This window comes from Aquila chrysaetos, chromosome 10 (assembly GCF_900496995.4).
Source record: "Aquila chrysaetos chrysaetos chromosome 10, bAquChr1.4, whole genome shotgun sequence".
NCBI lineage: Eukaryota > Metazoa > Chordata > Aves > Accipitriformes > Accipitridae > Aquila > Aquila chrysaetos.
Window position 1 is genome coordinate 7,814,052 of NC_044013.1, and position 23,915 is coordinate 7,837,966.

Below are 23,915 nucleotides of genomic sequence, written 5' to 3' on the forward strand. Positions count from 1 at the left end.
CGTACATAAAGGGAAATTACATTGCATCAAATCTATGCGTGAAAGCAAAACGCGTTGTCAAAGAGTATCTAGCCGGTCTCTGAGCGAGTGTAGTGTGGTGAATCCGAATGTGCTGCTCCCTGCCTTCACGGTGCACTGTGAACTGAGAGCTGTGGCCGCGTGTGCTGTCACCGGTGGAGGGGTGAGCTGGGGAACCATCGGCGAGAGCCGAGGAGAGGTGTGCGTGAACCCCCAGAGATCCAGCGTCCTCCTTTCGGTACCACATCGGTAAGTGGCGTCAGCATAGGTGCGTGTTGTAGCCCATCTGTTAACACATACCGCAGTGACCCGCGAGTGCGGTGAAGTGTAAGTAAGGATACGTCTTGGCTGGAAGCGCAGCAGAAGGCTGGGTGGTACTCTGGTCATCTGGGCAGTTGGTTTAAAGCAGGCCCACCGAGTACAGCAAACTTCAGGAAGAAACAAGTGTTCGGTTTTGGTGTCGCAGTGTTTGTCTGCTCTGCTCCCTGTTCCTTTAGCAACTGTAAAGAGAAAATCTTAGCAGATGTTGTTGGGACAACATTCAAGGGCAGACTAATTAAAGCAAAATGAAGATTGTATTTGCTTTGTATTCCATGATTTTTTGAAATTGTGTTTGTGTGACCTGAAGTTTTCGTCACCTTCCTTTCACCTTAAATTTATTTACTCTTTGCTTTATGGAAGCGTTAAGGAACTTTGGGCAGTCCTAACTCTGCCTTGATACTTTAAACAGAAATACTTAGTGTCCTCTCATTATACGGCATTGTCTCATGCTACACTACACTCCTCTGCCTCTTCAGGAATAACTGGCTGCTGAATGCACCAAATTCCTTTGCTGGTCCTCTGTCCTTTCTTTTTTTCATCATGGACGCTTTCAGCAAGTACTGTCGTGTTCTTGAAATGGGCATGCATGTGCAGGTAGGGGTTTGGTGGTTTCATGGACAGAAGTGAGTCATGCCCATCTTCAGCACAGTTGTCCCAACACCTGACTATGTCTCCTTTGTACTTTGAGCCCTCCTGTGTCCCTCTTTCCTGACTGCATGGACTCCTCTGCTATGTCACCTCACTTCCCTGCCATTGTCCACATTCCCTGACTGATTCTACCCATTTCTCTGTTCAAAGAGTGTACGGATTTTAGGCATTTATACTCCCAACTCAGCCAGTGATATCTTTGATTAGTTTTGGAGGGGCTGCAGGGAGCAGACAAGTGAGAATGCCGACTGTTTGCCTCTGTCTACAATATGCAGAAGAGATTCTCTACATCTGTTGATAGCATATCAGCCTGCTCCGGTTCATTTGTTTTGGTGACATTTTCTCAGCTAAATGAGAACCCACCGCAGAGATTAATGCAACCTGAAGCAATACGAGAAGTACAAACCCATCTGTTAAGCTCACTCAGTGATCTTCCCACCATTTTTCAATCTTGGCAAGTTGGGAATAAGGGAAGCAGGACTCGGATTGCTGGCAGATCCTCCTTCACAAGGAAGGGGGGCTTGCTCACTTCTGATCAGATACCTCATTTTCTTATGGCCGTGCTGAGATGTCTCCTCTCCCCATCCATCCCCTTCTTTCCCAGGTCCTTCACTCTGCAGGAGGATGGGAGTCTTCCTCTCCTTTACTGCCTGTTCCTCTAAGCTTTCCCCCTCATTGCATGTTCCCCGCTTGCGTGCCCTACAGTCCCCTCCCCTCTCTGCTAGGTCTTTACGGTACTGCAGCGCTGTTTCCTTGCATTACTTGCAGCTCTCTCTATTTCCAGCTCTGCACCAAAAGGTTACGAGTTCCTCTGGAGGGACAATGCGTCAGGAAGTCCTTGACCCAACAGCTTGCTTTCATTTGATTCGGTTTCATTGTGCTGGAAATGTGATTAGTACATCCTTATTATCTTTTATCTTCCCTCTAGCTAATCAGTGGTAATTTCCTTAACAATATTTCTGAATTAAGATTGGTGTCAGCGGGTTGGTTTTAGAAAATTTTAAAATCTTCCCAGGTTATTTTTATCCCCAGGCAAAATTTCCAAATGAGCCTTCTGCAGCATACTCGCTCGCACATCTTGAATTCCAAAGGCAGAGAGTGCATATAATTTAGATTAAATAATCACAGCATCTCACCCTAAGTCTTTCAGTCATTTTTGATGGCACATTGGTGCAAAATATCAAGCTAGAGGGAATCTTGATACATGTGTGCATTTAATTCTTTTAGGCACGCCAATTTAGTTCATTATTATCTTTATTAACATTTTCTAAAATTTCTTCTCTGAAGAGACCCGTACTAGCTAAAATGAATCCCTAGCAACTGAAATTGGTTTGCAGATGGTTAGGGCTATAGGTTGAATAACACATACACACAAATGAGAAGAATCATGCGTTTTTTGTAACATGTAGATGTTTTAGAAGAGCTTTATTTATCTTTTATTTATAGAAGAGTTTCTCAGAAACCTCTTCCACGAATAATCATAATTTAGACCACTGCTCTGCATACCAAGTAGGCACAGCAAATTTTCAAGACAATCTCACTAAGAATATGGATTTTAGAATAGACTTGACCTTTAAACAGAAAACAGCATTCAACATTAACTACAGCATAGCTGGCACTCCGTTATAATTACATATAGAAAGCTGTGAAATGCAATGTGAAGGTTATATAATTTAAAATTGCAGTTAAGGACTACAAAAACGATCATTGAAGAGATGTCCTGCAGAACATCCTGTCAGTTTTCTGGCGTATATCACATAACCATTCATAAATAAAATTGTACAGTTCCCTAAAAATAATAGTAGTTCATCATGCACAAAAGCCCAGTTAATATTGCTGCAAGATTTTTGTATCGTTGAAGGGTAGAGTTTCAAAGATGGAAATGGCTACTGCTGCAAAACCTTTGCTGTATTATAATTCTGAGTCAATACTGTACTAATGTTTTACTAATAAAATATTAGTAATGACATTTTAGTAATAATGTCATTAATAGTAAATGGGAGTTTTTAAATGGAAAAAAGCGAGAGGTGAGGCATCTTGATATCTACAGATATAACAGATCACTGAGCACTTCCATGCCATTGCACATAATCAGCTAAAGGCATTTTTCAGTAAGGCCTCTGTACAATATTTGAGAGGGAGCAATATTGAACCATAAACATTATTTATATTCCAATTGCATGCTAAAAACTAAAGGGTGCAAACACTGAGGACTTGGGAAACGGATATGGTGCTTTATTCAGGTTTTAGTGCAAGTAAAATTTCTACTGAAATCAATGGGAATTACCTAATTTTTAACCAGAGTTGAATTTTGTCTGTTAGTAGTCCCTGTGAGAGAATGCAAGTGGAAGTAACTTCTGCAAGTGCATGGTTCTCTGAGAAATATTTTTCTCTCTAATTATTTTATTGTATGATTTAGACCTGCTAAGTTGCAATCACCTATGCGGTTCAGTAGATGTCTGGGTTGATACCTCCCCAGTTAGTCTTCTTTCATGCCCGGTTTTTGTTAAGGGTGTTTGGTGCAAACCTGAATGCAAAGGTACTCCAAGACAAGTGGAAATCTTTCTGCCAAATCACAGGGCATCACATTTTGCTTAGGGAGTGCTATCTTAATGGCTGCCTGTAATTTCTTTTACATCTTCTTAGTAAATATGAACCTGCCAACAACATACCTGTGTTCAGTTTAAGTTTGCAAAGGCAATATCCTCCTCAGAGGAGGAATTTCAAGTAAAAAGCTGCTTCTGCTGTGAGGTGTTTGGTTTGAGTTTTAGGGATCTTCTTCTTTTAAATTACTCCAGTATTTCGAAAGTTTAAAACTTCCTTGAAGGGATCTTGCTTACGCTAAAAACAAAAGCAAAAATTTCCTCCAACAGAGAGACTATAAAGCAAATGTTATCAGCTTTTAAAAAATTGCTAAGATGAGAAAAACAACATAAGAAGCAACTACAGGTGATATAATGAGAACAATAACAAAACAGTTTTGTATTTATATAATACTCAATTCTTGTCCCTAAAGCTACTTATGTAACTTCATTGTTTAAAAAAAATGTAGTTTCATGCATAAACAATAAAGAACTGGATGCTACTCAGCTTTGTGGTAGTTATGAGTGACTGTAAAATGCAATATTGATTAAACTATTGCTTGTTCTCATCTTTTTAGTTTGTTTTTGAGGAAGAGAAGCAAGTCCTAAAACCTTTTAAGGAACACTAGCAATACAAAACCATCTGTAGTTGGAGGCAGATTACATCTTACCGTGCCTTATACATCCTGTACCTGGGAGCATGGTCATAAGATTTTGACACTGGTAGTCCCAGGCATCAGTCAGTCATCCATAAGAATATGGGTTAGAGTCACTGTGTAATTAAAAAAAACAAACAAACAAACAAACAAAAAAAACCCCAAAAAACCAAAACCAAAAGCAAAACCACTTTTCTGACATACCGCACTTGATTATTTTTGAAAATAGACAAAAAGTCTAAATAATGGTGGTGTCTCTTGTGACTTAGAGCTGGCAGCTGAAAAGAATCAGGAGCGACTGTTTTAATCTCCAATGCAGTGTGATAAATCTTATCGCTTGAAGCCTTAGCAATGTATTTTATCTTAGGAGTTATCTGTATCTACCCGGATAACTTTTACAGTCAATATTGGACAACATTTTGTCAAAACCTTAATAATTGATTCTTTTTCTATATATAATAATATCAGCTCACCGAATGCTTTTCTACAGGACTCTTTTTTCTCATTGGTAAGGTCTTTTTAATATTTTCAAATGAAAGTAGCATTGAGAATCCAGAACAAGTCTGAAGATTTCCTATCTGTGTTAGGATGTGGTAATATGAAGTTCAAATATAATCTAAGATGACCACTTTGAAAGAGTGGAAATAAGTTCTTAAAAAAAAAAAAAAAAAACCCATATATGACAGGTTTTTAATTTAATCTAAACTAGTTGAGGATAAAGCTGCCATTGTATGAATAATTTGGTGAGGATAGATTTTTAGTAGCTTGTCTGACTTTTGTTGAAGAATTTTGGTATAAAAGAGCAAAGGCTGTACCTCTCTAGAGACTGCTTTGAGGAATGCTAGAAAGCTGGACACAGAGCCTTAATAGTAAGAAAGCCCAAAAAGTGGAGAAGGCCTGTCTTAGAGAAAACCCTTTGAAGCAAATGTCTTGAAAGCCTTTCAGCGCAGGATGAAAAAACTTGCAGCTGTGATACAGCTGGTTGAAAGAATAGTTAAGAACTGAATTCTCAAGAATGTAAAAAAGAATAATAAACAGAAAAGACCCAGTTATTAACCATAGGCAAGTCGAAGTTTGGTATCCAAGTGCAGATGGCAGAAGTGCATTGGGTGTGTATGTGAACTGTCACAATGCCAGAACCTGTTAGCTGGCTGGACTAAAATGTCCTGAGAAAAAACTTTCATTCAGAATTTCACTTTTAAGCTGGTTGGAAATACAGCGCTTCTGACTGTGCCCACCAGTTACAATCCCAGGAGAGAAGTATCAGCTTATAAATAATAAAAATATCAGTGCAAACTAAACAAAGCTGAAAATACATTGGTCTTCCCTTTTTCTAGAATTAGGCATTCCCAGTTTTTTCTGTCTGATATGCTGTCTCTTCCACTAAATAGAAATAAATCTCATGTCTGACACCTCATGTAATGAATATTATTTACTGTATTTATCTCATTCATTAAAAGGGCCTTAATGTGAATTAATCGTGAGATATATCAGTTCTAATAATTATTTCTCATGTTCCTGTGCTCTGCAGTTCAAAGAGAAGGTGACTAATCAATCACCAGCTTGTGGCTGGCCCAAGAGTAGGTGTGTGTGAGAAAGAAGATGCTTCAAGGAATTTATCTTCCTTCCACTGAATTATGTTACCATATAGAGTTAGTCTTGTCTCCTCTAAGATTCACTGCTTCACTCTGATGTCTTCGAGGGGCAGACAGAGGTGAATAAGGATAGAAGAGGTCTGGCAACGGCTTCAACTACTGGAGAGCAAAGCTGCTTAAATATGCAAGAAAGCTTCTGCTGCATTGTCATCCAGGAGAGATGTTCCTCCTACTGCAGGTCAACGCTTGCCAGCACAGTCTTTACTTGGGAAGTATTTAGAGGATGAAGTAGTATGAAAAGCTGGACATTATATTGCTAGCAAAAGAATCACTGTGTCGTTCTTCTAACCAAAATTTTTATTCTGAAGAATTTTTTCACGTCTTTGTCCATGTTATCCTTTTACCTATAAAATTCCTACATCTTCAAGCTAGAAGAAAATACTACAATCATGTAGTGACACAAACTAAAAATCTAGATTTAGAAATTATATCAGTATGGACAGTGTTAGGCTCAGGATCTGATGGGTAAGACTGATTGTTTCAGTTCAGATCTTACCCTGATGATCTTATTGCTGTTATTTTAATGACTGTAGAGTTGCTTTGCCTGAAATAAACTTTCGTAATTTTTCAATTTCCTCTGCAGACAATGAAGATAAATTGTTCACAATGTGTAGTGTTTGCAAAGCGGGTACCAAAAATGTAAAGACAAATGAAGAAATACAGAGGGAACTTCTTCAGTAGATGATACAACTACTGAATGTTTTAAAGGATGATGGTTTTGTGTTCTTTGTCTGAATTATTTTTTTTCCTGAAATTCAGGAAAGGGACCACTTGATGTTGGAAGATGGAGCATTAAGGACATTTGTGGTTGAATCAGTATTTCTGAGAGTGCGTACTGAGGTCCCTGTTTCTAGTTTCTTTTTGTTGTTTTTTCAACATCCTGGGCAGGAGGGATCGTAACGGGGAGAGAAAGAATCAAGTGCAGATTTCTACAGTAACTGATTTTTCTGTAATAACGCCCCTAACTGCGTTTATTGAAAACTGTACCATAAAGTACTGTTGCTACAATAATACTGAGCACTTCTCTACTGCTGTAAAGGAGGCTGACCTGGATTCCAGGCTGTGTGGAAGATGAGGGAAGCTCCGTTCAGATCCAGCTCCAGAGCTCCAGCCGGGCTGCAGTGGCGGTGGAGCTTTTGTATTACCAGTGAAATCAGTTGTATTATGTCAGAGGTCAGATTACTCGTTACCATCAAGTTGTCCAGATTCTGGTATCCCTTCAGACTTCCCCATACATTTTAGATAATGTCAACATTTCCTATCTTTCCTTTTGAGATATGGTTTAATGGGATGCCACTGTACAAGGTGAACAATTCACTGGGACCTTTCCTAAAAAGAAGCAGTTTCTGTCCTTTGCATGGGATTTCCTCTCTTTCTCCAGGATCTTCTATTCCATTTGTGTGTGAAATTTGGCACAGTTCAGGAAATCCTTTATCCTCACCTTTGGAAAGCCGTAGGATGAAGGCGAGCTACCGATTATGCTACAGCAATCATACCTGGCAGGGCCCTATCCTGAACTTCCATTCAATCCTTGCTCTTAGTCGTAAAAATAAAACATTTTGGAAATGAAGGTTAGCTATTTCTGAAAGAAAAGATACATGGTGCTGCCATATAGGAATCCTTTAGATGACTGAGCAGTGCAGAATACAGTATCACAACTAATGACCAAATGGCAATTCCAAAATCTTGAGTGTGTTTTTAAAAACAAAATTGGAAAGTCTGTAACAACAAAGAACTGAGTTTTCTTCCTGGTACAATTTTACCTGAACCACATGCTACGTGTCTTTTGTAAGGTAAGTCTTCTTTCCATAATGTTAGGTGATTGAGAAATGGAAATATCTACTTGTTTAACCACATAGAGCTATGCTGTTCTCACATACAGCCTTCTTTGTATTTGTCTTGGTCAATCATTTGTGCCACTTGAACTCATTATTGCTCAAGTATATTCCCTGTTGTTATTGGTGTCCTTTTCTTTCATGCGAATGTGTTTGTAGTTTTAGAATGTATTTTTCCCCAGTCCTTTTTCTAAAGAGGTAATTTAGAGACCTATACATCTGTGTAATAACTTAAACCAACAGAATTCACATCAGATAGGAAAGATGTAATATTGTTTTTCACAACTGCATGTTTGCTTCTCCAGGTTTGATAAAATGCTGCTTTACCACTCAGATTGTGTTTACAGCACTACGTGGTTGGGCATCTCTCTGATTATGTTCAAGTGCGTGATGTTTGGCCAAGCAAGGGCTATAAGTACTCTGTGAAAGAGCATTTATTATACTGTGGAAAATAGAGTTCTCGCTGACATTTCTGAAAGTTCAAGTGTTCTCTTGATGCAGTGGATGACCTCCTCTTGTACATACCATGATTATCTGCATCTTTCAAGTAGATGTCTATTTTATCTTTCTGTATCTATATACTTGCAGTAACAACAACTTACGTTTTATGTGTTTGCGTAGCAAACGTGCATAGAAATACAGCCAGCTTCTGTATTTCGGTACACTATGCATGCACTAGTATGCGATTTGATTGGGAAACAAGCTTCTCATCCTATGGAAATTGCAGTGTTTCAAAATGCGGTCAGAATTGCGGCAAAAATTGGAAACGTGAAAATTGTAAGGCTATTTTCTAGATATCTCTGTTTTAACACAGCCAGGCTAACTCTAAAAATGAAACAATTGAACAAAGTTGAAATGCTACGCTCTAGGAAATGAAGATATCAAATGTATTATAGTTATAAAATGAAATATTTAAATTTTACTTCGATTCAAAAGCAGTTCCATGTACCGTTTCACTGCGGTTGACACACATTCTGCCTTTGATAGGCATTCACAGGACATTGTTCTTATGACCTGTCATTTCAGCTAGGAGATTACTTTCCTTCTCTGGTTGTGTAGATGCAAACTCATATTTCACTGTTTTTCACGTTGAGCCTATGTACAGGTGGAGGGGACTGTTCCCAGGGCCGTTTGGTAGCCTCTCCTGCCCAGTTGAGATGGATCCTTCCCTACAATAGCTGGCAGTTTCTGCTGCAGCCTGCAGAACCTATTTGTATATAAAGCGCTTCTAGGCACCTTCTGTAAGGTGCAGGCATCTTCTCTAAAGACTCAATGGTTGTAGCTACTATTGGAGGGAATGCCTGGTTTTTAGTCGATCTATGATAAAAAGGCCATTGAAGGAGGACAGTCTGCAGCCTCTGGATGTTTTGCTTTCATTCTTTGTGTTGGAGAGTAGCCAATAAAACCTCTGACTCGCTGCAGTCCGGCCTTGAGAATTTGTTGAGTTGTGACATAATGGGACTGGGTTCTGACATAAAGCCTTTTTACTGAAAATTTTGAAGCCAGGTTTAAATCACACCATTATAATTTGCTAAGTACATACGTTGCTTATGATTTATTTTTTCAGATGTCGCATCACAGCTGAACTATTCAGTTTTGTTTAGTTTATCCATAGTCTGTGTAATTTGTAAATGTATATTTGCATGAATAATCACCCCTGAATAAGCTAAACCAAGTAGGCTGGCAAATACAGATTCCTGTTTTTTCTTAGGAAAGTATGATCAATGTGACTATGCTTAGGGACTAATGCTACTAAATATCTTTGCAGTTAACTCTTATAAAGAGGGGGATATAAATAATATTAAACATGTATAAGAAAGAATCAAAATTTAAAATTTTGTCACTAGCGAAGTGACAAATAATCAGCACTGCTTAATGAAAGTTTGAAATAATAAAATTTCTGAAAGGGTTTTAGGTGTCAAATGATACTGTGTCCTTCAATGTTTTATAACCAAAGCAACATTCTTAGAGATTTTAAAATAAATAAATATCAATTTAATATGACTGAAAATAAGAATGTTTTCTTTCAGAATACTTGAAAAGCTAGATTTGCGTTTAAATCTAATTTGAAAGATGAAAAAAATAGATTTGTTGTTTGGATATCTCACTGGATATTGTGAATTAAGAAGTTATATTCAAGTATTAGTTTTGCCTTCTGCTAAAGGGAAACTCAAAGAATGTGATTTGGGACAGAGGGCGGGGGGGAAGTATGAATGAATTAAAAGAAGGAAAAATAACGTTCAAAATAGATACGGAGGGAGGACTCTACAGGATGAGCAATATCAACAGAGAACTGAGCTGTGTCAGCTCAGATTTATCTGGGGCTTTGTAACCATAAAACACAGAAGAGGTTCTTTTCTGTAGGCTATAAAAAGGCTTCGGTCTTAATTCAGCCTCCCTGGGAGTTGGTAGGAAAACAAACCTGCTATAAGCTGTAAAAAGCAAGCAAGCAAACAAATTAAACCTCAGTGTCTTTTTAAAAAAGGTACTGGAACAGCAAAAGCAACCTGTAGGAGAAGCTTCAGTAGAGCCCTGCCTGGAACGGAGCTGTGTTAGCTGGGCAGATAGGATGAGGGGGAAGAGAGAGCATGTAAAATGTCTCTGTGACTGAATTCGGCCTGCAAGGCCAAATTCTGTCAACTGAGGTTAAGGCACATCTTTTTTTCTTCCTGTTTTGGTACAAATTACAGTTTTAGCTGCCATTGTAATGCAGTGTGCAATTTTATGTAATGAAGACTAGACACAAAGAATCTTTCTGACTGTAAGCTGACACTGTGAGTCATACTGAATTACTCTGGAATTTTATTGTATGAGTAGGAATATTGAAGTAAAAAAAGAAAACCTCTGTAGAGTAAGGTGCTAACAACCACGAAGAAAAAATGTCATGAATCTGTTTGAAGAGGAGTGCTTGTAGGTAAAAACCACTAGTTATTTCATGACCAGCTAGTTATTTAATGACACCCCCCCCACACACACACACATATCTTGCTATGTGGAGCAATATTGAAGTACTGTAATTTAAAGCTGCCCAGACATTGATGGTCAGGTGCAGGTCTCTGGGTATTGTAACGGAGTAAATTCAGCTTCAGTTAATCCAGTTATGTAATGATTTGCTTTTTTGGGCTCAGGCAGCGTGTTCAAATTCAAATTGCACAAATCATCTCTTTTTGGCTTGCCTCACTCAGTTGCTTGGAAATACATTAGGTTAGTATTTTTCAAGGCATAAGATCATTTTTCTCGTTCCAGTTGTCTAATAAGACATAAAAAGAAGCTCAAGGATGGGGAATCCTGTGCTACTGGAAATAGAGTCTGGGTAAGTAGTGTCCAAATTTGACCAAGAAGGGAGGGGAATTTACTTTTGAATACATAGTTTAGTCATTCGCAGGATATCGCAGAGGCGTTTCTGCGTAATTACCCTAAATTTATCTACAAGATTTCCCAGACAGTTTGGGAATGGCCAAGTGTCATAGGACACACAAAAACCACTGCAAGTAATATTTGCTACCGGAAGACGGCATGCTTGGATTTTGAGGCCTTGCACCAATTTTTCATAAAGTAAATAGAGAGTGGGAAGCTCACCAGGGGATTTCAAAGGTAGTGTTATTTTGAAATTATTGTAAACACTGGAGAATGGTGTTTGCATGAAGACTGAGTTCTAAAGAAAGGAATTTTTGTTTTATAGCAAAAGCAGCTCTGTAAGAAATTACTCTTTCCTGTGACACCCCCCACCCAGAGAATTCTCCTCTTAAAAAAATCTGTCATCTGCCTCAAATTCTTTCCTGATTTGTTTCTGTCTTGTGTCGGACTTGTCTTTATTTTACTAAATGTTGAATTATACCCTTGGTCATGCTTTCTCAGATGTTTTCCTCTTCTGATAATGCAGAGCCTAGCAACATAAAACAGAAAATAAAACTTAGTGCACCTGCGCTAGGCTTCAGTGAGTCCTAACCATGAAGGAACAGGCTGACTGATCCTGCTCATACCGAGTGTGCTTACTGTCAAAGGAATCAATAGTTAGGCACATTACTTTCTTAGTTCAACCTTCAGCACTTCAGTTGAACTAGAGACAGTCACCAGATGCGTGCCACAAAACCCACAAACATGGAAGGTCCCTCTTTTTGCCTGGAACCAAGTGAAGGGCAAAGTTTGAAAGGTAACTTTGAATATTATCGTTTCTGTAGAAATACAGTAAGTGTATAAAAATGGCTGTGGCTGTTTATTTTCTCTGACATGCTCAATAGGACAAGGAAGGAGGCTTGGGTGGTAGCAATCACAGGGAGACAGCTGTGGTTCCCTGATTATTGGAGGGATGCTTTTGGCTGAAATGGGAGCAGCAGCTCCTGTCTGAAAGCGTAGCAGAGTTTACACCAACAAATGATTTGGCATATTTGGGCACAGCTCCGTTATCTCCCTTTTTCTTTCTTCCTTTTCTCTAATTTTAGAGGAGAGCTAGTTTTATGTTTGCAGCTTTCTTCGCGTTTGTTCATGTCCAAGCTGGCTGTAGATCAAAGCTGAGCTTACTTTTATGCTCTGCTGAATGGTGCCTTCAGCCTCAGTTTCAGAGCTGTGCAAATAAATTATAGTGAAGTGTTTAATTAAAGTTAGCCTCATGTCCTGATTGCAGACTGCCGTGTTCTCAGATACAATTTGCAAATATATTTTGGGGTTTTTACTTAAGGCAGGATGACTAGTTGAAGGTTATTTACTTGTGATTGATCATGCATTGGATGTTTCTGTAACCTTTATTTTGTGAACAACCTGAAAATAGTAGCTGAATGTTGAAGGATAAATAAAGGGCATGGACTTGAATGGAAGAAGGGGATGTAGTAAGCCTTGAACGGCCACAGAACTGAGGGGTTGATGCTTCTAGAATTCCATATGTGCTTTTTGAAGAAATTGTCTTAATCCTGAGGAATAAGCAATCCTAAATATATTGTATACATGGCATTTAATATTTAGTTTTCTTTGATAGTTGGAGTTTCTTTAGGTCATCCATTTCTGACACTTTTGGTGGGGGGGTCAGAACTGGCAAAAATATGAGCTTGACTTTGCTACTGAATATCAGTCACTTTCACAGCTATGGCTTCTGTGGTCCTGACCTCCCAAATAGAAGCAGCAGCTGTTCATTAATATGAATCAACAGGCTGGTATTTGATAAAATACATTCGTAATTTGAGGTTACTGAACTATGGCACTAACAACAGGTAATGTTGAGAAGATTCTTCACCACAGCCATTCTGCGTGCTACTTCTGGTTTTGTTTTCTGCATAAGTTTACACCTTTCAGATAAGATTTCGTTGAGATTGCTCAGTACTGACCTTAATGTATTTTCTTAAGAAATAATAGTAAAATTATGTGCTTAGGTGTGGCGCTTTTCTACCCTGGGATTCCCAGCCTTGATTGGTAGAGCAGACACATTTAAGAGCTAACTTCTTATCTGCACTGACTCCATCTGCATTTTGGTGCTTGTGAGAAACATCTCTTCCTGGGTGTACTGGCTTTGAGGGTTTTTTTGCCACGGGTTTTTCCCTTAATCTTTTTCCTGTCTTGGGGTACCCCTGGCAAATCAGCCACAGTCTGTCTTTTAGCCAGTGTATTGGATGCAGATGTATAATGCTGTTATTAAATTCCTTCCCTCATTCAAGCGGACTGAGTGATAACAATGAGATATGACAAACATATTTCCATTATTATTTTTGACCTATTTAAACTATTTTTTTTTTTTTTAAATTGCCTCAGCATTTCCAAAGAAAGCAAAGTTTTAAAATAGTATCCGGCATCTTCAAGACCGCAGCTGCCACCTGCTTCATGAAGTTATTCATACTTTTCCTTTCCAAGACCTGTCTTACTCTTTTTTGTCCATGACTGGATGAAGTACGCTGTTTTATTCTCTTTCATTTTGGAGATAAGTAGAAGAAATTGGGAAAAGATCATTGACTGTCTTGATTGTGGCATTTTCAGAGTGCTTGTCTTTAATGTTTTGGGGGGATTTTATCATAGTTTTTAAGATAGAATATTCACAACTCATTGAGCGTCATCTAGCGACTTAGAAACTAATAATAAGTCTAACATAAAATAATTACTTTTTCTAAAAACGATTGGTTTATTACCTACCCCTACTTCATTTCATGCATGGGGGAATACTACTGAACTCCATATTGCACATTGCAATTTATTCCTAAATAGTCATATCTTTCAAACAGCATAGCATGAAACAATTCGAAGAGTAAGTACCCAATTCAAGTGGATAAAACAACTCATTCTTTAGCGGTTTCCCAGTTTTAGGGTAAGAGGATTTACCCTTGCATATCTAAACCAAGTACACAAGTGCTCTTTTTCGGCACCTGATAAAAGGATGAGTTCCCTTTTGTTTTTGAACAGAATTATCCTGCCAAAGGAAAGCAGTTTATCGAATAAGGGTAGTTGGGGGTGGGGTACTTTGCTTTTTTAAAATCTGAAATGTGTAAAACGAGGATTATGTCATGTTGTTAGCATTTCGAAAAAAGAGAGAATAGAAAATTTAATCTTTATTCATTTTTTGAGATGTTGGGAATGTTGTGAGTAAAACAGGACTTCATGGAACATAAATGGACTGTTAATTTCTCGGTGGATTACTGAGAGGGTAGCACTCTTTGGATTCAATAGGATTCTGTAACATTTTAAAGGTTTATTTTTTCAATGTTTTATTTTATGCTAGAAGTAAAGGGTCCAATTAGTTGAGCCCCGGCGTATTAAATAAAAACAAAACTGACTACTCTGAGCTGGTGTTGCTGTACTGTATTTGATGAGATATTTTTATTAAGTAGCGCAGAATATTTTGCTCTTTGTTACAGATTTCACTGAAGTATTGAAGTGTAGGTGAAAGGAAGGAGTAGGAATAATTTTTTTAAACTATTGTTACAATTTAATGTTTACCTATTAGTTTCTGGACTGTACTGCCGAAATGTTATGACTTTGTTCTAAACTTTTCCAGCGAGTTGGTGACTTCATTTGGGAGGGGAGGAGCCATGTGCAGTTTTGCTCAGGAGAGGATTTTATTCCATTTTTTGGTCATTTTAACTGAAGTTAGATCTGAGATTAGCTGTGCAAGCCTCCAGCTGCTGGGCTGTATGCGATGTTACCAGGATGTGATAACTTACTTTGGTAGGCATGTGCAATATTTTTACCCTTGGTTCCCCCAAAGGTAAAATTTGTGATGAGAAGAGAACCGCTTTGAAGTTACAGTGAAATGTAAGTATGCAAGTACCCCTAAAGTTGGACAGTAACAAGAGGCAAAGGTCATACCTGTTTTCAGGCAAGTGTAAAAAACATACTTCTAATACATTGAGCTTTGACATATCCTTCATGTGGAAGATGTTAATGAAAGCACATGTAACTCTTTGTTATATTATACCCAGCTGCTTTTTCATTACGTAATGACTTCTTACATGTACTCTCAATGTATGAATGTGTTTAATAGCTTTGGCATTGGGGTTTGCTTTTAACATATGGAGCAAAGAACATGGTTTGCAGAGTGTTTAGGGCAGCAGGGAGTCAAGTTCTGGTTCTCACATAATTAAAAAATGAGCTCTGCTTTTGTAGGGCCTTTTATTGAGCCTGCTCTTGTTGAGCTCTCATGTTGCCTGGGAAAGACGGGTGAGCAGCTCTCGAAGATGCAGTTTGCATCCATAAATTAACTAAGAACATCCAAGGGCAGTTGCTAAGTGCATTAATAATTGTGCAAACATGTAGTTTTGTCATTTACAGAGTGGCGGATAGCACCTTGGAGGAGCAGCTAGCAAAAACGCTGTGAAGAGAGGAAGCGCATGAATGTAGATGGGCAGGGATCTCATTTTCACACAGGCATACTGTGGAAGCAAATGGTTTGATACTTCATTATGTTACGTCTTTGCGTATTGATTTTGCCTCCGGAAAATTCAGTGTAGTTTCTCTCATACGAATGATGAAAGCTCTGGTTTTCAATTTGCTTGAGGATAAGTGGGAAAGGCATTGGGTCCAAAGGAAATCAGCCTAGATACAACCTCTCAAGCTGTAAGACTTTTGAGACCCTAATAATTATTGCACTAAAGTGTATCTATTGACACGTCTGTGGGTACAAATTAAAAAAAAGCTGATATCTACCTAATGAGGTAAAATTTGTGTCAACTTCAAGGAAGTACACTGCTTAATACCCTTTCCTCATTTGGGGTGAACTCTTCATAACCAGACGCATCAGATTAGATAAAATAGCTTCCACTAGTGTAAAAACTTCTTCACTTGATTTTATCATACTTTTCAAATACAATGATCACACAGGAAAAAACTTTTATTGGATTTCAGCGTGTAGTCACCACTTGAGTTTTCTTATGAAATAGTTTTCAAGTTCTTCAGATATTAAAACCCCCACATATTTCAGAAGAAACTGTATGAAGTGCAAGATTTTCTGTTCCTACATTTCAGTATTTGGTGTTAAATCTGATGTTCGCCTGTTACAGAAATGTTTTATAACTTTGGCTGACCTTTCTAAATACTCGGTTTATATACAACTGATGACATGTTATAGACTTAGGATCCTGTTAACTTAAAAATTTAAGAAGACAGGAACCTTGGCAAATTTTTTGTATGAATTAAACGTTGAGGTGCAAACTCAGATAAAATACTCGGATACAGTTGTAGAAGGGTAAATATTTTCCTAAAATACCCATGTTCAAGAATCCAGTAAAATTTCACACATCCTACATACATATCCCGAACAGCTGTTGTTAGAATTTAAACGGTTTGCGTAGAGATGCCTAAAATCAGAACTGTTGCCTTTGGCAATGAATCCATACTTAAGTTACCAAAACTGAACTGGAATCTTGTACTGCTCCGCTTATTTTAATTTTTAAACACTCATGTAATATTCTTGTGTCTTCTTGTATTTGTGTTTTATGTGAACACTGTTAGAGGTTCCAGAATGTCCTTGGTGATGTCCTGAGAGCTTCATAACATTCTAAAATAATAATGTACAGACTGATTATCCTCATACTTGGTCTTCGCCAGAATTTATTGCTGTAAATGTGTGAGAAAAATGCCCTTGGTCATTCATAAATTATATATATATATATATATGTATATAAAATCCTTGAAAACACTGTTGGGGATGGAATGATGCACTTCACTCACAAGACAGAAGCAACAATATATTTGATTGATATAAAACAGTGAGTTAACAAAGTTCAGTGGTAAATGTGACAGTGATTTAATGAGATTCGATGGCAAGGTACACTTGATTATTTACTGCATAGAGGACAGGGTCAGACAAAACTGTCAGGGAGACCCTCCCATTGTCATGACATTCAGAAAAGACCCCCTTGCATTCTAAACTCCTTCTCAGAGAGGAGTCTAGGTGCGGCTGGATCCAGAGTTAGTCCCAGACTGGGTCAACGGTTTATGCCTATATGCGCAATCAGTCCTTTATATCACTTAGCTAAGATTTTAGAGTTTCAGCATGCTTATTCCCCGTTCGCTTACTGGGTATCTGACGCGATAAGGATTCTCTCAACCTCGAGGAGCAGTTACCTTGAGAGACGTCCCTACTCAAGGGGAGATCCTAGCGTGCAGCCTGCTGCTGTGCAGGAGAGCTCAGCGGGCCCTGGGCAGTCCACTAGTTATGGAGTAAGATGACTGACTTATAGTCATATTTGCATACAAGCCGTATTTCGGTTGTCGCATGCTCAGCTAGCCCTTGGCTATTGTGGTGTTCTCTGTCTCCCCCGAATCCACTTTCGGCTGGATGCATCCGTTACGACCGCCACTGGTGGTTATCACTTGGGCAGGGTTACGGGAAATAAAGGTCAGGTTGGGGTTGGGGGGAGCACACCGTCACAAACACATCTTGAACTATTTTTCCATCAGTGCCAATGCTTGACATTTAATAATAACTTAGACCTTTACTACATATTCTTGCAGTGTCATAACTGAAGAGCTGAAGATCTTCATGCCCTAAATGCTTTTAATTTAGTTGGAAGTGACTCTAAATTATTTAAAAATGTGTATTAATAGAAAGGTTTATGCATCAGAGCGGTGTAGTCTGTTATCACTATGGTTATCGGAGTATAGTGCTTGGATAACTGATGGATTATAAGAAAATAATACAACAGTTAAGGCAGGCTGCTCAGGAATCATATGAGACTGCATAATAAAACTATATATTGGTAGAGTATGTATTATCTGTGTATTTTCATAAGTGACCAGTATAATCATTCCCTCATTTTCTGAAATGCTTTACAAGACTCTAATTCCTTTTAAGAAAATTAACAGAGGTGAGTTAGTATCCGTTACATGGTTTTAAGTACATTCCTGTAGCTAACGAGGGGACCTTCTCATCAGAATCAGCACTGCTTATTATAACCAGTGCCAAAAAACCATTGGATTTTTATCACAGCTGATGAAAACTGCAAAGATATAAATCTTTCTGTCAGATTGAATTCTCAAGCTCTTTGCTATTACACGTATTCCTGATTAGGAAGTGGGGGTAAGGTAATTGCAGAACTCTGCTCAAGTGCTTGTACTTACGCAAACAACTTTGTTTCTGTGGAAGGAGCACCCTAAATGATGCATGCTTATAGATGTAGCCTGAACTTTGCCTTCTTTTTGCAGGCAGAACTTGTCGATATACAGTATGGGACCGTGGAAGACTTGATCCGGATTCAAGCCATTACAAACGTGACCAAAAAAATTGCACTTTTGAAGCTAGGACAATCACCTTTGCTTTATAAGGTTAGTGAAATGCTTGTTGCACTTTAGCTGAATTATTTCTTGGGTTTTTTTCAGTTTCAGAATACCAAAGCAAGGACTTTCCCATTCTATCCCAATAAGTCAGGATTTACGGGCATTCAGATTCTTCCTTAATACTAGCCACGTTGGTCTGCGGTGCCTTTTATGTGTTACAGTTATTTATTTTGCTGCATATCTTACAGTGCCCCAGTAGTACGCCATATTTTCTCTAGTTGTACTATAAGCCTTTTGGCAAATAAAGAAATCCATAAAAGAAATAATCAAGCGTGAGGGGGGAAAAAAAGGCAACCGAGATCAGGGATAGCTGGATCTGTGTCTGCTAAAAAATGTACATATAACACTGCACTGAAATCTTTTGTTTCTGCGTAGTTGTGTGTATTACTTGGCCTGCTGGCTGTAGTTTGAGTTGGCTGTGAGAGGAGGCAGAGCACAGTATGCACTCGCCCGACGTCAGGCTTCTGCGGGTCTTTCCAGTCCCACTGGGTTGTGTCTAAAGCTCAGCACTTTGGGCCTTGCTGCAGGTGTGCTGCTGCAAGCACTGAGATTGCAAGGTCGTAACCAGTAGCGTACGCTATAGGAGGACCAACGTTGTTTAGTTTATGGATTTGTTTAAGAAATGACATCGTAATCTGATTTCATCATCACATATTATAGCCTTGCTCTGCGGAGAAGGTGCCTTCTTGGTTCTTTCTGCTATCCTTACCACCTCAGAGGGAAGAAAGGGACCGTGAGTTGGAAAACAGCATTTACATCTGTGGTAAAATGTGTAAGCAGACTACCCTGAGATACACAGACAGGCATTCATTCCCCCTGCCATTAATGGTCAGTCACTCCTGTAAAATCACGAGGATTTACTGGTCTATGGATGGGTTACCCCCAGTTCAGAACGAGAACCGTGTTTTTCTTCCGCTCCCTCCTTCCTTCTTCTTTGGTTGCAGCTATGTGTGGGGAGGGGTGTACCTGCGTACGTGTGTGTCTGTTCTTTCTCCTCCTACTCCAACGCTGGCAGAGAGCGCAGAGATGGAGCTCACTAGTCCACTTGTACGTTAGACATAATAGACTCAACATATAAACCACGTTTAAACTATAAATGTCAAGTAACTGCCTTCTGTTGCAAATATTTTATAAACAAAAATGCTGTTTTGCCTTTCAGAAAATACACTAGCCCAATAAATATTTAAACAATTCATTCCCAATTCACAAAAGCAATTATAAAAGAACAGTAACTCCAGATCTTATAATTAAGAGAATCAGGATCTGCTCTGTCGGCCATAGAAAGCACTATCAGGACCACAACACAGGTTCAGAAAATAACCACTTAATATTTTTTCTTTAGGAATAATATTTGTCTCAATAAAAATGCCATTTTCAACAGAGTAGCTTTAGCTGTTTATTTGAATTATTTAGATGCAATCTAATTACACCCGTGAAAGGTCAGTTATCATTGCTGGGACTCGGCTGTTGTGCATCCTTTTCACCAATAGATCTTATACTGCATTTGACCACTAACTGACAAAAATAATGAAATAGCAATTTGGGCTCATAAAGTAGGAATTTGATAAAAGATGCAAAGTTTGCTGTAATAGTACTGTCTACAGTGTCTATGAGATGGACTTTTTACAAATTTAATTTGTGTTCCTCTGAACACTTACTGTGTCTGAATTATCAAAGTAGTGCAGCCTGAAGGAGTAGGGCAAAACAATTGGTGCTGAGGACAGGGCCCATCTCGGGAACTTTTAGTTTGCATTGGCTGTAGTCTGGTCCCAAGAAGTAAATACTGATTGGTGGCTGAGGTGTATTAGCCACACTTCTGGTGCTCATCTGCTATTCCAAAGGAATCCATTTTGCATGTTCAGAGCCTGTTACACAATATGAACTGCAGTGTGGTATGATCAGGAGATTGACTTTGAATGCACGCTTGGGTTCTGAGCTAAAAATACAAACCTACTTCTTGTGTTCTGCTCACACGGGTAGGAAGTTTGCCCTTTATTTGTTATTTCTTCTTTTTGAGGTTGTAAACTTTTTTTTTTTTTTTTAAGAATATAAATTGGGTCTCTTTGGCTGTGAAATAATTGCAAGCTATTAAAAGTATGAGAAAATATGTAGGAAGATATCAGAAAAAGATTCTTCTTTCATAAGGAATATTTGAAGTGAAAGAGAAAGATTGCCTTAAACAGCAAGTCGTGCTGGTTTAAACGGGCCCAGTATGTCACTACTGAATCCCATTTTTTGTATCTTTTTTTCCCCCTAATGTTTATGTTTCTGTACTTACTGAGTCTTACATTTCTGTTTCAGCAGATACTTCCCTCAGCCTATATTTTCCTTATCTCTGTCTTCCACGTGCTTGGTTTTACATCACATTAAAACAGAACACTAGTTCATAACAGCGCTGTTGCTATATATATATATTTTTTTTTTTTACTGGTTTTTCTTTCTAATTTCTATATTTAACCTGTATTTTTCACATTTTAATATTCTTTAATTTCTCATTATTATTACTTTATATTATACAAATATCTCACTCTGGATTTGGGTCTTATTTTTATAGATCCTGCACCGAGGTTTCACCTTCATAACAGAGTTTCTAATCATGTCTCTATTTTTCAGCTTTGCATTTTCCCTTGCATGGGTATGCTTGTTGACTCTCTTTCACTGCCATCAACAACTGCTGCTTTTCATGCATTTTTCCTATTTTCCCCTTTTGTGTTTTTAATTTGCTTTTTTTTTTTAATCTGAACTGCTCTTTCTCTCCATATTGAATCCATTGGAAAAAGCCTGAAAGAAATAATAAACTGCTGCTGGCTGAAAACTCACCATGAAAACTGAACAACATTTCTTTAGTCTTTGCATCACATTAACAGAAAGTAGTATGTGCTGGTAGAAGACAGCTTGATGTACAAGGGGGTAATTAATAGAAATAAGCCCAAGTGATAGAGATTTGAATATTTGGAAAAATAATTGTATTTCTGACAATATGTTTGCTGCAGAGATTTAGTTTGGTATCTTATGGAGATTGGGTAGGGTACAATATTTGGGGGAGGATCAAGGTTGAAAATAATTTGGAGCTTCTACTTTCAGTCTTTCAGACTGGGCCCATATCTCATATCTTCAGACACACTGAAAACAACGGACAGGGTTCAGAGCTTGGAGTAACTTGGAATTGGAATATACAGGGAATTTGGAGTATGCAGAAAAGCCTGAAGTTAATGTGCTGTTAGAATATGCAGTTGAATCCTTAATGTGAATAATTCTGATTAAATTTGGTAAGGTTCATAAATTTAAGCTGCTTTGTGAGAACAAGATTTGTAGAAATCTGACCTTAAGTAATTTTTGTAATTGAATATCATTTTCAGATTTTATCGGGAGTGTGGTATTTCTGTTCCACTGAAACAGAACGTAGTATCTGATCAGGACAAGAGGGGCACCGGCTATGGCAGTGGGCACGTTTCCTAGAGTACTGGCAGAGCCACACAGACACATCTCGATCCCTTAAGCTGGACCTTTTCAAATAAAGAATATGTTACTACAGCCAGATGATAAGTTATACATATAAAAAGAAGGAACATGGACCCTACCTTTATAGCAGGGTAAAGTATCAAAAAGAGCATTGACTCTGGGGAAAAAAAAACAGGTAGATTTTACATTGCTGTGATCAAAAGAATAGATAAAAAAGGGATATGTACTAACGTACATATAAATCAGAGCAGAGTGGAGGTTTAGAAAGGGGTTTTACTATTGACATGGCGCTATTAAGATCAGTAAGGGAGCAAGACTCTAGTCTATTATAAAATTAATGTTAAAAGTGGGAGAAAAGAATGGTAGAAATGCTTCAAGGGCTGGAGCAAGTTATAGTATGGCAAAGACAGAGTCATTTTCAAATGCAACTGAAAGGTTTGGGAATTTACAATTTACTACTCCCAGCACCCAGAGTGACAACTTCCTATAGCAACTCAAACTAAGCCAGCGGACTGAGCAGTGAAGCATACAGGGAGTACTCATGTGATGCATTAACGTGGCATAGCCATGTTGCTAGTAATCTCTGCCTCTTTAGCTGGAATAATTCACAGGGCTGAATAACTAACGGAAGGAAAAATGCCTATGCCTGCTCCTGAAGGGATCTTGTGACTAGTCTGAGACACTTGTAAAAGCTGGATTGTTCTGCATAAAGAGGGGACTGGATTAAGGAAGAAGAAAAACTTTCTTAACGAGAAAGCTGAAATGAGACAAATGTAGAACAGAAGTGAAGGACAGCTTCTGGAATTAACTACCATAAAAAAGGTAGAATACTTGCTTCTTCACGCCTTCAGATTGAAAGTGACTGCCTCCTGGTGTTCTGGCTAGAAGGAAAATTTGTGTTTTGGTGGAACTCAGGTTATTGGGATCACTGGTGAACTTCAGTAGCTAGTTACATACAGGAGGTCAGAGTAGACTCCCTGATGTGCTTGAATCAGGAGGATCTATAAATGTGGGGAAAGATGATGAAATTTATTACTAGCGATTAAGCAAATCCTTTTGTGACGTAAAACGCCTTCTTGAGAAAGAGCAACTGCGTGTGTAGACAAGAAACGTATTCTAGTAGGGTAAAATGTGTGGTGACAACAGATTGATGAAACCACCTCACTAGCACCCGGCTCCTCTGCCCTAAAGCTCCTCTGAGTATATGTCACCACTGTGAGCACATAAAAGAAGCCAGAGGAGTCTTTTTTTTTTTTTCAGGGAGAACTGCACAGTATCCAGCCTCTGGATTCATTTTTTGAAAAATGTTGTGAGTCTTGATCGTGATTTAATCTTTTGGGGTTGGGATTCAAGAAAAAGCCATAATTTCTGTCCTAAATTAACTTTTAATAGAGTAACAAAAGCCCTGAAGGCCAAACCACTTCATCTTTAAAATGTTCACATATTAACATTTTTTCCGCATCCATTAAATGAAGATGTTGTTCTACTGTGTAAATATCTATATTTATTTTAATAATTTACTGCCTTCATAAATATTCATAAAATTGCTTCTTAACTGTCATAAAGTTTAGAAATGTGGATGCTGGCATGTTTATGCAGAGGTTATTGGCAGGCACTTATAGATAAGGATTTACTAAGTAGAAAATATTAAAGATTCCCAGAATAAAGGCAATTTGCAAAAAGACTTCTATTTAATAACTGCATTAGTTTTAAATAAGTTTACTTTGGAAAAAGTCATTTCACTTTTCTACTGTCTACGTTGTTTATTTCTTTCCCTCTGGTACTTTTTATGGCTAGCACATATAACTGTGAAAATTACATTTTAAATCTCCATTTAACTAGGACTCTCTCCTTCCATCCCTTCCTCCCTCTGTGTATATATACACATATATGTGTATATGTATGTGTATATATATATCAATATATACACACTGTGCACATATAAATACATATATATATAAACTATAAAGAACAAAATGAGTTTTA

The 23,915-nt window shown here is 38.2% G+C and overlaps 1 protein-coding gene across 4 annotated transcripts in view; it reads left to right on the forward strand.

Annotated features, from left to right (window-relative positions):
* Nucleotides 1-23,915, forward strand: part of NAALADL2 (N-acetylated alpha-linked acidic dipeptidase like 2) — a 503,669-nt gene that overhangs the window by 260,168 nt on the left and 219,586 nt on the right. For all 4 annotated transcript variants that reach the window (XM_030028786.1, XM_030028785.2, XM_041126840.1 and 1 more), the window contains one exon: nt 18,336-18,455. In XM_030028786.1, the coding sequence (XP_029884646.1) occupies nt 18,336-18,455 (120 nt within the window). The remainder of the gene's footprint in view (nt 1-18,335; nt 18,456-23,915) is intronic.